Here is a 12,973-nt window from a genome sequence, read left to right as displayed (position 1 = left end):
AATCTACTAATCCATCTAAGAAAACTATTCCCAAATCAATTATGCACGAATGTAAAGAGAATTATTGGACTCAAACCAAAATAAATGATTTTTGGACTATGAGGAGGAATCTCGGTGAACCAAAGACAAGTGCAGAATTTGAGAGCATCGATGAGGATGCAGAGTTTAACAAACTGTGGAATATGGAGAATCCCATAACATCATATGATAGGAGTGAAGATGTTGACCAGTATGAGCCCGAGGTTGAGCCCACTCAAACAACTACTACAGTCCCTAAAATATTAGGTGCAGTCCATGAGGCAATGAAAGACAAATATAGCAAAGGGGCAAGCATTGTGGAAAAAATGGGATTTGAAGGTGGTGGTCTAGGTCCCAAAGGAGAGGGTATTTGGTATCCACTTCAGGTACAAATTCCATCAGGGTCAAAATCAAAAGGTCCTTATAAACCAATCATTGGACTTGATTTTTCACATTCATCATTGATAGGTACTAATCATTACCCTCAGAATCCACCTACATTTGTTTCAGGTTCAAACCCACAACCACCACCACATCATGGTATTCCCATTGGTGGTGAATCAAGTGCCAGTGCCACTGGTGGGGAATCTGGGGATAGTATTCTTATTATTGTTCAGTCAAGTGCTGCTGTGGTTGGTGATGTTGGCATGGGTACTACTACTGATACTAGTTGTCTTGGTGTTGGACAAGGGCAACAACAAAATATCTCTCGCAAGAGGCCACTAGAGGTAGATACTCAATCTCATATTATTGAGAATCCTATATCAAGTGCCACTGATACTATAAATCAATCATTTGCAGCTTCAAATCACACACCTCAAAAGACTACGAAAACTACACATGAAAGTGTCAGTGGGAGTGGGACAACATCAGGAACTGTTGTTGGTAATCCTGGTCAAGAATTAGTTAGAGCCACAGGAATAAGTGGAACTGGAGCCTATGGTATTCTTATGTCACCTTTCAAACATTCAATTGCTTCAGCAAGCCCAGATTTTCAATTTCGTGATTACTATGAAAAATATGAACACACAACAAAAGAAAATAAAGAAAAAAAGAAATCATTTCATAGGGTTTCCGTGTCTGAAGTTGTAAACGAACAACCTGCAAGGAACAAGGTATTTCCAACATATGACCCACAGAAAGATATGATGGAGTTCATGGTTGTTATGCCCCCAGCCCCATCTAAAGATAAAAATCCACCACATAGTTAGATAGGTCCCTCTCAATTTCAAGTTAGCACCCTCCAAATGGATTTTTCCAAAGTAAATAATGTGGACAAAATTAGTGTGTCAAAAAGGACTAACGAAGTGGTCAACACTTCACTGCTAAAGGTGGAGAGAGAAAAAAATAAACTGGAGAAACAAATAGAAAAGTTACAGGCAGACCTAGAAAACAAAAAAATCAAGGAGGAAAGTAGCAGATAACAAGTGCAATGATTTATAGAAAAGGATAAAAAATTTAGGCTCTGCAGTAGAAATTGCAGAGCAGGAGTAGAAGGATACATAATTGAAGGACCTAACAGAAAAACTGGCTAAAAGCAGTAAAAAAATTGTTGAGGAAAAAGCCAGTTTTCAAGAATTATACAAAAGTTATGAGTCTGCTGCCACCGAAATGAAAAAATTATAGGACCTATTGGATCATGGGAAGGAAAAAGAAAAACATTTGCAAGAGGAAGTAGAGGAAGAAAGAAAAAAATGTGCACAAATGAAAGAAGACCTGCACAATGCAAATGATAAAATAAAAACTTTGGAGGATAGATTGAAAGATAATATGAAAAACACAACGAAGTATATACAAGAAAACATTTGGCGGCAAATAATGTAGAGGAGTGAGAAGTTGTGTGAATGGTTTCAATTGACTGAAAGTATGAGACTAATTTTTATAAAAATCAAAGGGCACCATGAGAAGAGCATACATGTTTATTCAAAAGAGGAAATGACAAAAAAGATTTTGAAAGTAGTCTACAGTTCTAGTGATAGCTACTTGGCATCCAAGGGAATTAAGAGCCGCATTGATGCCACAGTTAAGACATCATCTATCATTCAAAAATGCCAGAAGCTATGGGAAACATCAGAAGTTATGGAAAGTTGTGGAAAAAAGATAGCGAAGCTGCAAGAAAAGAAAAATAATTTGATTAAACTTGGTTTGCCTAAGCATGTTGACACATCAAATAAATTCATTGGAGAAGAAGCTTATAAAAAAAACATGGAGATAAAAATGAAGTCTGATTTAGACTTGCTTCCAAAGGACACAACTCCCAAAAGCTTTCTGGAATTCATCCAACCATTTACAACTCTAAATTCGGTATTGGATGAAATAGTGATGTCAAGTAAATCTTCTAAATATGGAATGTTGACGAAGTTGGAGTTGACTTTCCATAGTTTATAGAATATTGACCTTCCATCAGATGAAGAGTGGAGCACCCTACAAAAACTGGCACAGAATTCTTGAGAATCATAGTATGTATTGCAGAATTTTCTTCTTTTATTCTTAATTTCAAGGTTTTATGTTTTTTTCTGTTTGCTATTTTGCTAATCCAGCCTATGAATCTATGATGCACTCGCTATTGTTATTTTGCTAATCCAGCCTATGAATCTATGATGCACTCGCTATTGCTATTTTGCTAATCCAGCCTATGAATCTATTTAATGAATAGGAAAAAAACAACACTCGCTATTGCTATTTTGCTAATCCAGCCTATGAATCTATGATGCACACATTGCATAGTGCAAAACTTCAGCAAGTAAATTTGTATTCTCAAATTCTCTCTTGCTTTAACATTTATGCATTTCTGTATTTCTGATCAGTATGTTTTAGGCACTGCTATTATCTATGTTTAATTTGTCATGGCGTGAATTAATATTTAATTTTGAACTCTATTTTTTTAACAAGAGACATCAAACATGTAGCATATGTTAAATTGCTAATACGACCTGTGATGGCCATATAAATCTGCGTTGAGTTTGTGATTTTGATGTTCAGTGTTCACATGTTGCAAACTTGCAATTCGACCTGAAGCTGTTGTTTCTCCCTTGTTTCTATAAAAGTGAATTCAGGGTCATTTGCAATTTTGCAAAGGGTTCTGAAACTTTGTATTCACTTTTGCATGGACATTGGAGAATCACACAGGAGTTGTTGTTGCTCTCTTGTTTCTATAAAAGAGAATTTGGGGTCATTTGCAAAGGGTTCTGAAACTTTGTATTCACTTCTACAATTGGCATGGAGAATCACATAGATTGGTGTATTACTATTGAATGAATTGTATCATATGGTTATATTTTGAAAGAATTAATGAAAATCTAAGTTATCAACATATGTATTACTATTGAATGAATTGTATCATATGGTTCTGAAATGTATCACACAGATTTGAGACTCAAACATGTATAAATAAATAATAAACATCTCTGTATCAATAAACACATTATGGTTTTTTTTATTATGCTATTTTAAATCTGGAAATAGAAAGTTGAAAAATACAATTACAAATCAATATTAATTTCTAATTGCAAAAAGTAATATACTTTTGTAATATGAATGATGAGATATAGTAATAAGATTAATAAATACCAATCTCTTACAGTTGCCATTCATCCTCATCAAATTCAGTGCTTTCTTGATTCTCGTCTATGGTTTCTTCACTCTGAGTCTGAGTCTGCATATCTTCGTCAAACTACATCTCAATGCTACCAGTAGGTCCAGTAGTCCCACTGGCACTTTGGTTTGAAGTGTTGCCCAAACCTCTTCTTTCACATTTGGACCTCCAGATTTGCAATGCCTTATCGTAAGGAAAAGTGTGGACATCATACCTAGATGTATAGAGCCTCAAGCAATTTTCCAAATTTTTGTCTAGTTTGTTTCTTATCTTTGATTTTAGGAACCCCAAAGCACTGAAAACTCTCTCATCTTCCACCTAACCCAATATCATGGTAAGACATAAATCAACAAGCTTCACATATTTTGGCATTGAATCATGTAGGGATGCGTTCTCAGCTATATATCTCCAAAGCCTTATTACTGATCCCTCTTCGCGGGGGTTCTCCATTTTGGCATATTGTTCTTTCATAGTGTATCCAAAACGAGATGATTGCTCTCGAAGATGAGTTTTGTCTAATATTCCATTTATAGTTACTCCATTCAATTCTCTGGATATGCAAAATTGTTTTATCAAAGTCAGTAGCTTACTTCGAAAATCAGATGCACTGTTGAGGCTCCAATAATGAGGAAACACAATAGACATGGCTTCGAGTAGGTTGTCAGGAGGGAATCTACTTCTAATTTGTGAGGAAAGATCATATGCAATTTTCTTCACAGAAGTAGTTATAGTCTCAACAATATTGTTGAAATCTTCTTTTTTAACTCTTGCTAGTTTCTTTTTGGGGCGCTTTCCTGGTTCCTCGGGGTCGACCGTGGCATAGAAGTGCATTGGTATCTCAACTCCCTGTACATTGGCACATACCTCCCCGTCTGCATCGATTTGTAAAAAGTTATCAAGATTGTTCAAATCTGTGAGTGTCCGCCACTTAACAAATTTTTCATCAGATAGTGTTGGTTGATTTCGATAGAGATTGTCGAGGGTCATGCATGTCATCTTACGCAGCGTAGTATATTCTGCAATATACGGAGCTCTTTTTTGGGTAGCCTTCATAATATTCTTCATTTCCTCTAGCATGGGCATAAGAGCTACTAAAGTTAAGAGTGTCTCTAAATTACTTAACCTGCCAAGAAGTTCAGGAAATTTCAGTTGATCTGATTCGTCGTGAGTTGTGTGAAATAGTCCAATCAAGGATGGATATTCTGAAAACACTCGATGTGCTGGACCATCCAAAGAGATCCATCTGGTATCATTATCCTTGAGAAGCTTGTTCCCATTAGTTAATCCATTAGCAAAGTGTTGAAATTCCATAAATCGCTTGGGACTTCGACAGAAGTGTGAGTAAAGCTCTCTAATTAAAATTTCAATTTTTTTAACCGAAGCAAACTTGCTCACAATTTCAAAAGCTAGATTCATTCTATGAGCCATGCAGTGAATTGCAGTAATGTACGGTGCAAATGAAGTTTCAATCTTTGTACAAAGACCGTTCTTGTGATCTTGCATTACTAAAGCTCCATCTGCTCCAACACAAACCAATTTTTTGGCTACTGTCATGTCATCCATACCTCCATATTCAATTAAACTTCTCTTTACTAGTTGAAATAAATTTTTTGTTGTCGCACTCTCCTTCATTTTAGCAACAGATAGTAGATGAGGTTGGCGAGTATGATTCTCTACAGTATAAACATGCATGCATACCCATGAAGTATTGTCTACTGTCGTAACTTCGTCTAAAGAAAATGCAGTGAAGTTTGACTCTCTTATTTTTTCCTGCACATCTTCTTTTTCAACCTCAGCAAGACAACCTACCCATTCCCATCCACTTTTTTCTGACCAGTGTCTATTAGGATAGTTAGGAACTTTCAAAAAGTGTAATAAACCACTAATTGATGGGAAATCTGTCATAGCACGCCCTCTGCTCAAAATATGAAAAACAATGCTTAACTGAACAACTTTTCCCAGATGTTCTATTTGCATTGCTTTTCCAAAAACAACTTCAATAGAACCTTTAACTTCAACAGGCTTCGTCTGTAATTTCTCATGAAAATAATACTCTTCGGCATTCCTCACATGCTTACATTCCTCCTTTGTTTTCCATCTTATCACTGATTTTTCAACCTCGTCTATCATTTGTTTTTCATAAACTTTACCCATATGCTTTTCTATGGTGTCAAATTTTAGCTGCAATCTAATTTCCTTGTTATGTTTCCAAGTGCAAATCTTACACCTACATTCTATTGGAGGCTCGCCTTCAATTGGATTCTCCACTGGTTCAATGAATGGATACTTTGATGCCCAATTAATTTGAAAATTCCTCATTGACATATCCCACTCCTGATCCTTTTTTGATTGTGGTTCACCCTTTTTTGATATGGCTTTTCTTTTCCCCTTCTGTGCATTATCATCAATGGCATTATCACCCAAGTCGATTATATCATTCCAGCTAACTTGGGTATCTACCAAATAATCTTCTTCAAGATCATCCTGATCTGAGATATTAGGTTCGCTGCCATCTTCAACATGTGGTGCAAGTGGCAAATTTTGTACTTGTACTTGTGATGATGTACCCTCCTGATTTTCACCACAATCTTTTCCAATGCCAAAGTACGAAGACAATGTTCTGCTTTTTGTTGGCCTCTCCTAGCCTTCCCCACATTTAGGTTTCCTACCCCTCTTCCTATTCGACATCTCCAACGAAATAAAGGCTGCCAAAAAAATATCAATTTATTGAAGAAGCAATAATAGACTATAATGTATAATATACCACTTCAAAAATATGATCGCTCACCTTTAGGCTTTAGGTCACTAACAGTCGCCAATGCAGTCAACAACAACGATTTTCCTTGGTCTGAAACTTCAGTATTGATCAGAATTCAGAGCCTAGAACCCACCAAATTGTGTTGAGATAGATCTGATCTTTGAATGTATTTAAATTTTATACCAATCCTTATATGGCGAATTCCGCGGGAATTTTATATGGTATAAAAATATTTGGCAAATCCCGTGTAACTATAACATGACTTATGTAATTTTTGAGGTGATTATAGGTCATCCAAATACAACTTATATAATTTTTGAGGCGATTATAGGTCGTCCAAATAATAGGCGAATACAATGTAGTTGGCGAAAGTTGTGGTGAATGGAGACACGCGTTGACAAGATGTCAGGCGAATCGGGCCCCCCTGGCTAACATATCTTCACATGCCTATAGGCGAATTAAGGTCATCTATTAAGGCAACCTCAGAGAGTGTAGGCGAAACAATTAAATTTACCGTGTGTCCACCATATATTGTATTGGCGAAATCGTCGCATAGAAACATTTAATTGCATAAAACATATGGCGATCAGGCCGTGACTTTGACGAAAATTGATAATGTTCTGGCAACATGCACCCCCCCCCAAGTCGGTACAAAATATTCGCCATTTCCGACATGGCCGACGTGAAAAAATTGCCATTGGCGAATATTCACCACTAAAGTAATCTTTGCGATTTGGTGGTCTAATTTCTATGAATTTCACTTATGTTTATCAACAATCTTTTCGAATATCTTTCCTTAAGACATTTATGTATATAATATTATTTTCTAAAGAACATATTTTGATGTCATTCGACATAATTCTCATAATCAGAAATCTAAAAACTATGACTCTAATTCTATCTAAGCCTAATCAAAATAGAACATTTTCTCTTTAGATTTCTACAACAAACTTTGTTAGAATAGAGCCTACCTCTGACTGATTCTACTCGGTGAATTATTATCTTCTTTCTATCTCACCAAGTTCTCAAGAAGGTCGTTGTTCCTCTGGTGTGTCTGCCACTCTTCCTTGTTCCGTAATTTGACTCTTTCCTTTGAAATTCGACTCTAAATTTGAGATGATCATCATTGATCTTTTACGTCTTGGTCGTAAACACATCTAAATCTCCACTACTTCTCTCTTCTACATTCCATTCTTTAATCCTTTGTTGCCTCTCTCCCCCTTCTCTTCCAACTCAATGGTCTATATATAGTGTTGTCATCTACCCTCTTTCCTATATACGGGCTATCTTCTAAATGACACCACTCATGGTTTAGTTGCAACATAATAGTCCTAAATAGATTCGAACAACTATGTGTTCACCATGCAAAGTTATCCATTATCTACTTCGTGACACCAAACTGCTCATGTCATTGCAAACGGTTTCTAAGTACTCATGATGCCAAGTCGACTTCCTCCTTTGTCGACTATGACTTGTATTAAATACACCCAACCGTTGCAGCAACAAACTCTTCTCATTCAAATTCAATGAGTTTGACATCTCTTTAAACACATCGTGGTTGCAAGGTCTGATCATCTTAAATTCTACGTGTTTGTTTGCATGCATAGTCGTTACCAACCCAACAACTAACTTCTCTTAACTCGTTGTTTTCTCTGAGTCGCCATTAATACCGATTCTTTTGCAAGGTGTTTAGCTACGTGTATAGTAATTTTCCAAGTTGTAGTAGCTGCTACGTGTATGAAACGTGGTTATATAAAGGGGGGTAGTTGGCGATGTGTCGACTCCCTCCATTACTTCACTTGCCACATTAACCTGCCAACTACCATAAAGTTTTACTGGCTGCACGTGGTAGGTGATTAGGACAACATTACTCATCGTGGTTTATGCTTTAAATAAAAGGGAGGAGTGGTTGGTGGTAATACCGACCCCTCCCTATGAATATGGGGAGTGGTCGATATTACTATCGATCTCCCTCATTAACCTTTACTTGCATAAATAAACCACCCTTATTGGTCGCTAGGATTCAATTTAAGTTGCTTTCCAATAGTTATTTATATATATAAAACGTTAACATTAACATGTTCTTTAATAAACCGCTCCTCATATATATATATATTCATAAAAAAATTTAATTCCACCAATCTATTTACATATTCAATAATTACATACGTATTTATAAGTCCATGATCAAATTATTATTAGAACTCAGATATATATATATATATATATATATATATATATATATATATATATATATATATATATATATAATCTCAAATGATTACGTATAGGTATAAACAAAATTCATGACGTAATTAAATTTCACGATAATTGGATATAGAATAACTATATAGATATATATGTATATGATTGAATCAATTTCTCATATATATATAATACCATTATCCAATTTACAAAAGTAAACTCATAAGTACGTTTTTTCATACATTTATACATATCTGAACAAAAAGAACATATAAACCTAGGGTCAATATTTGTTTTTAAATCATTTACACATTTCATCTCTTTTAACAATAAAGCATAATACTTCACAATCACTCATGCAACTTAGATTTAATTCAATCACCACTCAAATCATGCAATCAATGCACATGTATAAATATTTAAATCAATCTACTACTCATTCCAAATTCATCATTTCAATTTGAACAAACACTCAAATAAGGTCATTTAAATCATCCATCTTTTCAAGACAAAAATTATAAATCCTAATGTGGTGTTTGAGAGATTTCATCTATTCTAATGAAATACAAGAGCTAAGACAACTCTACCTGAACCATGTTCTCGCCTTCATCTGTGTTCACTAGTTCCTGCATTCACTTGCACTTAGTTGCTCATTAGCAATGACGATCCCAATTTTGCAATAAAAATTATTACTGATCATTCAATTGTATATAAATCATTTCAGTGCATTCGATCTCCTATCTTATTTCATTAACAATTCCAATTTAATTTCATTTCCATTTCATTCGCGAAAAATAAACATTATTTTCCTAATTAAATAATTATGGAAAAACAGGGTTTGTGACACATTCAAAATCATCTAATTTTAGCACTTAGAGTAATTTTTCACATTAAGTACCTTTGTATTCTCCTCAACATCACCATGGACATGTGCTTACCTTTCCTTGAGAATGTGGAGATGCTCCAAGTAACAATTAAGGGAGGTTTTGGCTTGTCAAGTATCCCATCAACACATTCCTCTTGCTCAACAACTACCTAGGATTAATAAGTAGCTTAATCACAACATCTTTAGTTCTAACATAGTGCGACCCATCCATCTCCTTAGCAAGTTCCCAAACCCTTAACACCTAGGAATGAAGGTTTATGATTGAGCTATTGTGCTCCAAGCAAGAGACAAAATCCTCCATCTTGGTGCTATTAACTCTTGCCTTTCCATCAATGCCATCATTTCATAATAATGACATCTCCTCTTTCCTTTCTCAATACTCAAGAATGAGGTCATGAGAAAGGTTCACATACAAAGAAGAGGTTGAAGAAGATAATTCTCAAAAAAATCTATTTATTATTTATCCCAATCTTTATACAGACACACCCAAATTAAAATGTAATATTCATATATTATATATAGCCTGACACTTACACTATGAACACAGCCGAATACTCAATACTACAACTAATATTGTTGTGTGGTAAAGTGACATAAGATACTTTCCTACAAATATAATGTTCCCCTTAGCTCTTCACTCTACTTCACACCATAAACTCTATCTAATGATATGGCCCTATTTTGTTTTACTTCAAGCCAACTAACCTCTTAAGAGACAAATTTGCAAATAATTCATAATCCATAAATAATATATCATGGATATATTTAAGATATACCGACCCATGGTCATTTAGGTTTCCTAATAGTCCTTTCCGAGAATATTAAAATCATTCTTTAGTTGAAAAAAATAAAGTTGCGAGCATTGTTGAGCACAAATCGAATCCCACGGTCCCCAGGCTGTAACCGTGCGACGTTTGTTGTTGTGATCCCTAACCGTCCATGCGAACAGCGTAGGATTTACGGTCAAGAAGAGATTCATTCAATGCAAGGTTCCCTTTTGTTTATGTTACAAAGAATAAAGGAGGACAACTCCCCACAGAACGAAGTTGTCTGTTCTTGTTTAATCCCCCTTTTCTGAGACGCCCAAATAATCCAAGCTTCGAATAAGGTCTTTGGTCATTGGATTGACCGCCCTGGCTTCGCAGTCTATATTTGATCCAGAAAAGGAAATCGTTGAAGAAGAAACTGCGGAAACGAATCGGGGAGAGACATGTAAGTTGAAGCTTTCGTTACCATTGTATTGGATTCAAATATCTTAGATTTTATTTATTTTATGCTTTTATCTGTTGGGTGCTCATGTTTTATGCATTTCCTTGATGGGTTCTGTGTTTTCTGCAATAAAATGAACGAATGAAAGGGGTTCTTATTGAGCTTTCTAGGTTTCTTAGGCACCCATTTCATTATTCATCTGATTGGACGAGGTTTTGGTTTTCTTTGCACCCACTTGAGCAGTTACTGGATTGGATCAGAAATCAATATGGTAGGGAGTAACTCTTCCCCCGGGGGGCAGGATCAGAATCAAGATGACAATGGTGTGCCTTCTGAGATTGAGGGGTCTATTGAGAGTTTAAGCAGGAAGGCACAAAATGCCCTCGCCCTGGCCAAAAAGCACAAATTCTGGGAAACCCAACCGGTTGGGCAATTCAAGGATGTGGATAATCGTAAGCTACCTGAAGGCCCAATAGAAGATCCCACCCCCTTGTCTGAGGTCAGGAAGGAGCCATACAATTTGCCCAATCAGTATGAGTGGTGTACTTGTGATATTGATAGTGAGGATACTCAAACTGAGATTTACAATCTGCTGACCAATAACTATGTGGAGGATGATGAGAACATGTTTAGATTTGATTACTCTAAGGAGTTCCTGAAATGGGCTCTCAGGCCCCCTGGCTATTTCAAGAGCTGGCATATTGGTGTAAGGGTTAAGAACACCAGGAAACTGGTAGCTTTCATTACTGGTGTCCCTGCCAAGATCAGAGCTCGAGATCGATCTATCCTCATGGCAGAGATCAATTTTCTCTGTGTTCATAAGAAACTCCGATCCAAGAGGCTTGCACCAGTTCTGATTAAGGAAGTTACAAGGAGAGTGCATCTGGAGAACATCTGGCAAGCTGCATATACAGCAGGGGTTGTTCTGCCTACTCCAATTGCCACTTGCCAGTATTGGCACAGATCATTGAATCCTAAGAAGCTCATAGACGTCGGATTCTCAAGGCTTGGAGCTCGGATGACAATGAGCAGGACCATCAAGTTGTACCGCCTGCCAGAGAGTACCATCACTCCTGGTTTCAGGGCAATGGAAAGGCATGATGTTCCTGCTGTCACTAGGCTTTTGCGGAATTACCTGTCCAAATTTGCTGTTGCCCCAGATTTTAATGAAGATGATGTTGAGCACTGGCTGCTTCCTACTGAAAATGTGGTTGACAGTTTTTTGGTAGAAAATCCAGATACTCATGAAATTACAGATTTCTGTAGCTTCTACACTCTTCCATCTTCGATCCTTGGCAATGCCAACTATTCTATGCTGAAGGCGGCTTATTCATATTACAACGTATCAACCCAAACACCTTTGCTTCAATTAATGAATGATGCTCTTATCGTGGCAAAGCAGAAAGACTATGATGTGTTCAATGCTTTGGACATCATGCAGAATGAATCTTTTTTGAAAGAGTTAAAGTTTGGGCCAGGTGATGGACAACTTCATTATTATCTCTATAATTATCGCATCAAAGATGCCCTGAAACCATCAGAATTAGGATTGGTGCTTCTATAGTTTTGGATGAGCTGAACACTGTTGAACTTCAGATGCAAATAATGTCGGGTCAAGGAAACTTCTAATTTTATGTACTTATAACATCTATTTGGTTTGCAGAATTCATGGTAGTATGCATGTCTGATGCATTTTTCCACTGTTATGTTTGCCAAAGGTCATAATCTTTGCCCTACAAGAAATAGTTTCTTATTTCTTTTGGCTCTCTTGGGATATGCAAACAGCTTGCGGGCTTATACATGTAATTTCTTGGGTATGGATAATGCAGAATTTTTATGTGGTTAGCTATGCTCCCATCTTTTGGGATTCTGTTTTCTTCATGTATCAGGTTATTAACTTTATGTTCTCAGCACTGAAGTGGATAAACTGTTTTGTTACAGCACTGTACAGTTCAAGTGGATTGTATCTTATATGAGACGAGATTTGTTCTTTCCAAATAAAAACTAGCATGATTTGGTGATATTCTGTATCGTTCTATAATATTGTGAATTTCTTTATTATCTTTTCCTAATAAAAGTGTGTATCTATTTTTGTGAATGCCCAGGACCCTCCTGAAAGGGCAAGGATGTTGAAAGATTGAACTAAGTTACTAACTGTAGAGGATCTTGAAAGATTGAACTAAGTTACTAACTGTACTTTGTTTTTAACACTTGCTATTTTGCGATGAAACTCTTAATCATTGCTGATTTAATAGGAGTGTTGTAAATTTGTAATAGAAACTGTAGTTTATCGTACAACAGA

General features: G+C 36.2%; 1 protein-coding gene across 1 annotated transcript; it reads left to right on the top strand.

Moving 5' to 3' along the window:
- The first annotated feature begins 10,386 nt into the window (after positions 1 to 10,386).
- Positions 10,387 to 12,692, top strand: LOC131073644 (glycylpeptide N-tetradecanoyltransferase 1). Its single transcript, XM_058010144.2, has 2 exons — positions 10,387 to 10,674; positions 10,915 to 12,692. Exon 2 carries the CDS (start codon positions 10,940 to 10,942, stop codon positions 12,233 to 12,235), a length of 1,296 nt encoding a protein of 431 aa, XP_057866127.1. The 5' UTR covers positions 10,387 to 10,674; positions 10,915 to 10,939; the 3' UTR covers positions 12,236 to 12,692.
- The last annotated feature ends 281 nt before the right edge of the window (positions 12,693 to 12,973 follow it).

This window comes from Cryptomeria japonica, chromosome 11 (assembly GCF_030272615.1).
Source record: "Cryptomeria japonica chromosome 11, Sugi_1.0, whole genome shotgun sequence".
In the NCBI taxonomy this organism is placed as follows: domain Eukaryota; kingdom Viridiplantae; phylum Streptophyta; class Pinopsida; order Cupressales; family Cupressaceae; genus Cryptomeria; species Cryptomeria japonica.
The sequence above is the reverse complement of the archived record's forward strand: the minus strand, read 5'-3'. Positions and strand labels throughout refer to the sequence as shown.

What these genes read in the sequence shown, in the direction of transcription:
- LOC131073644 (XM_058010144.2), top strand. Translation starts at nt 10,940, where the DNA reads ATGGTAGGGAGTAACTCTTCCCCCGGGGGGCAGGATCAGAATCAAGAT.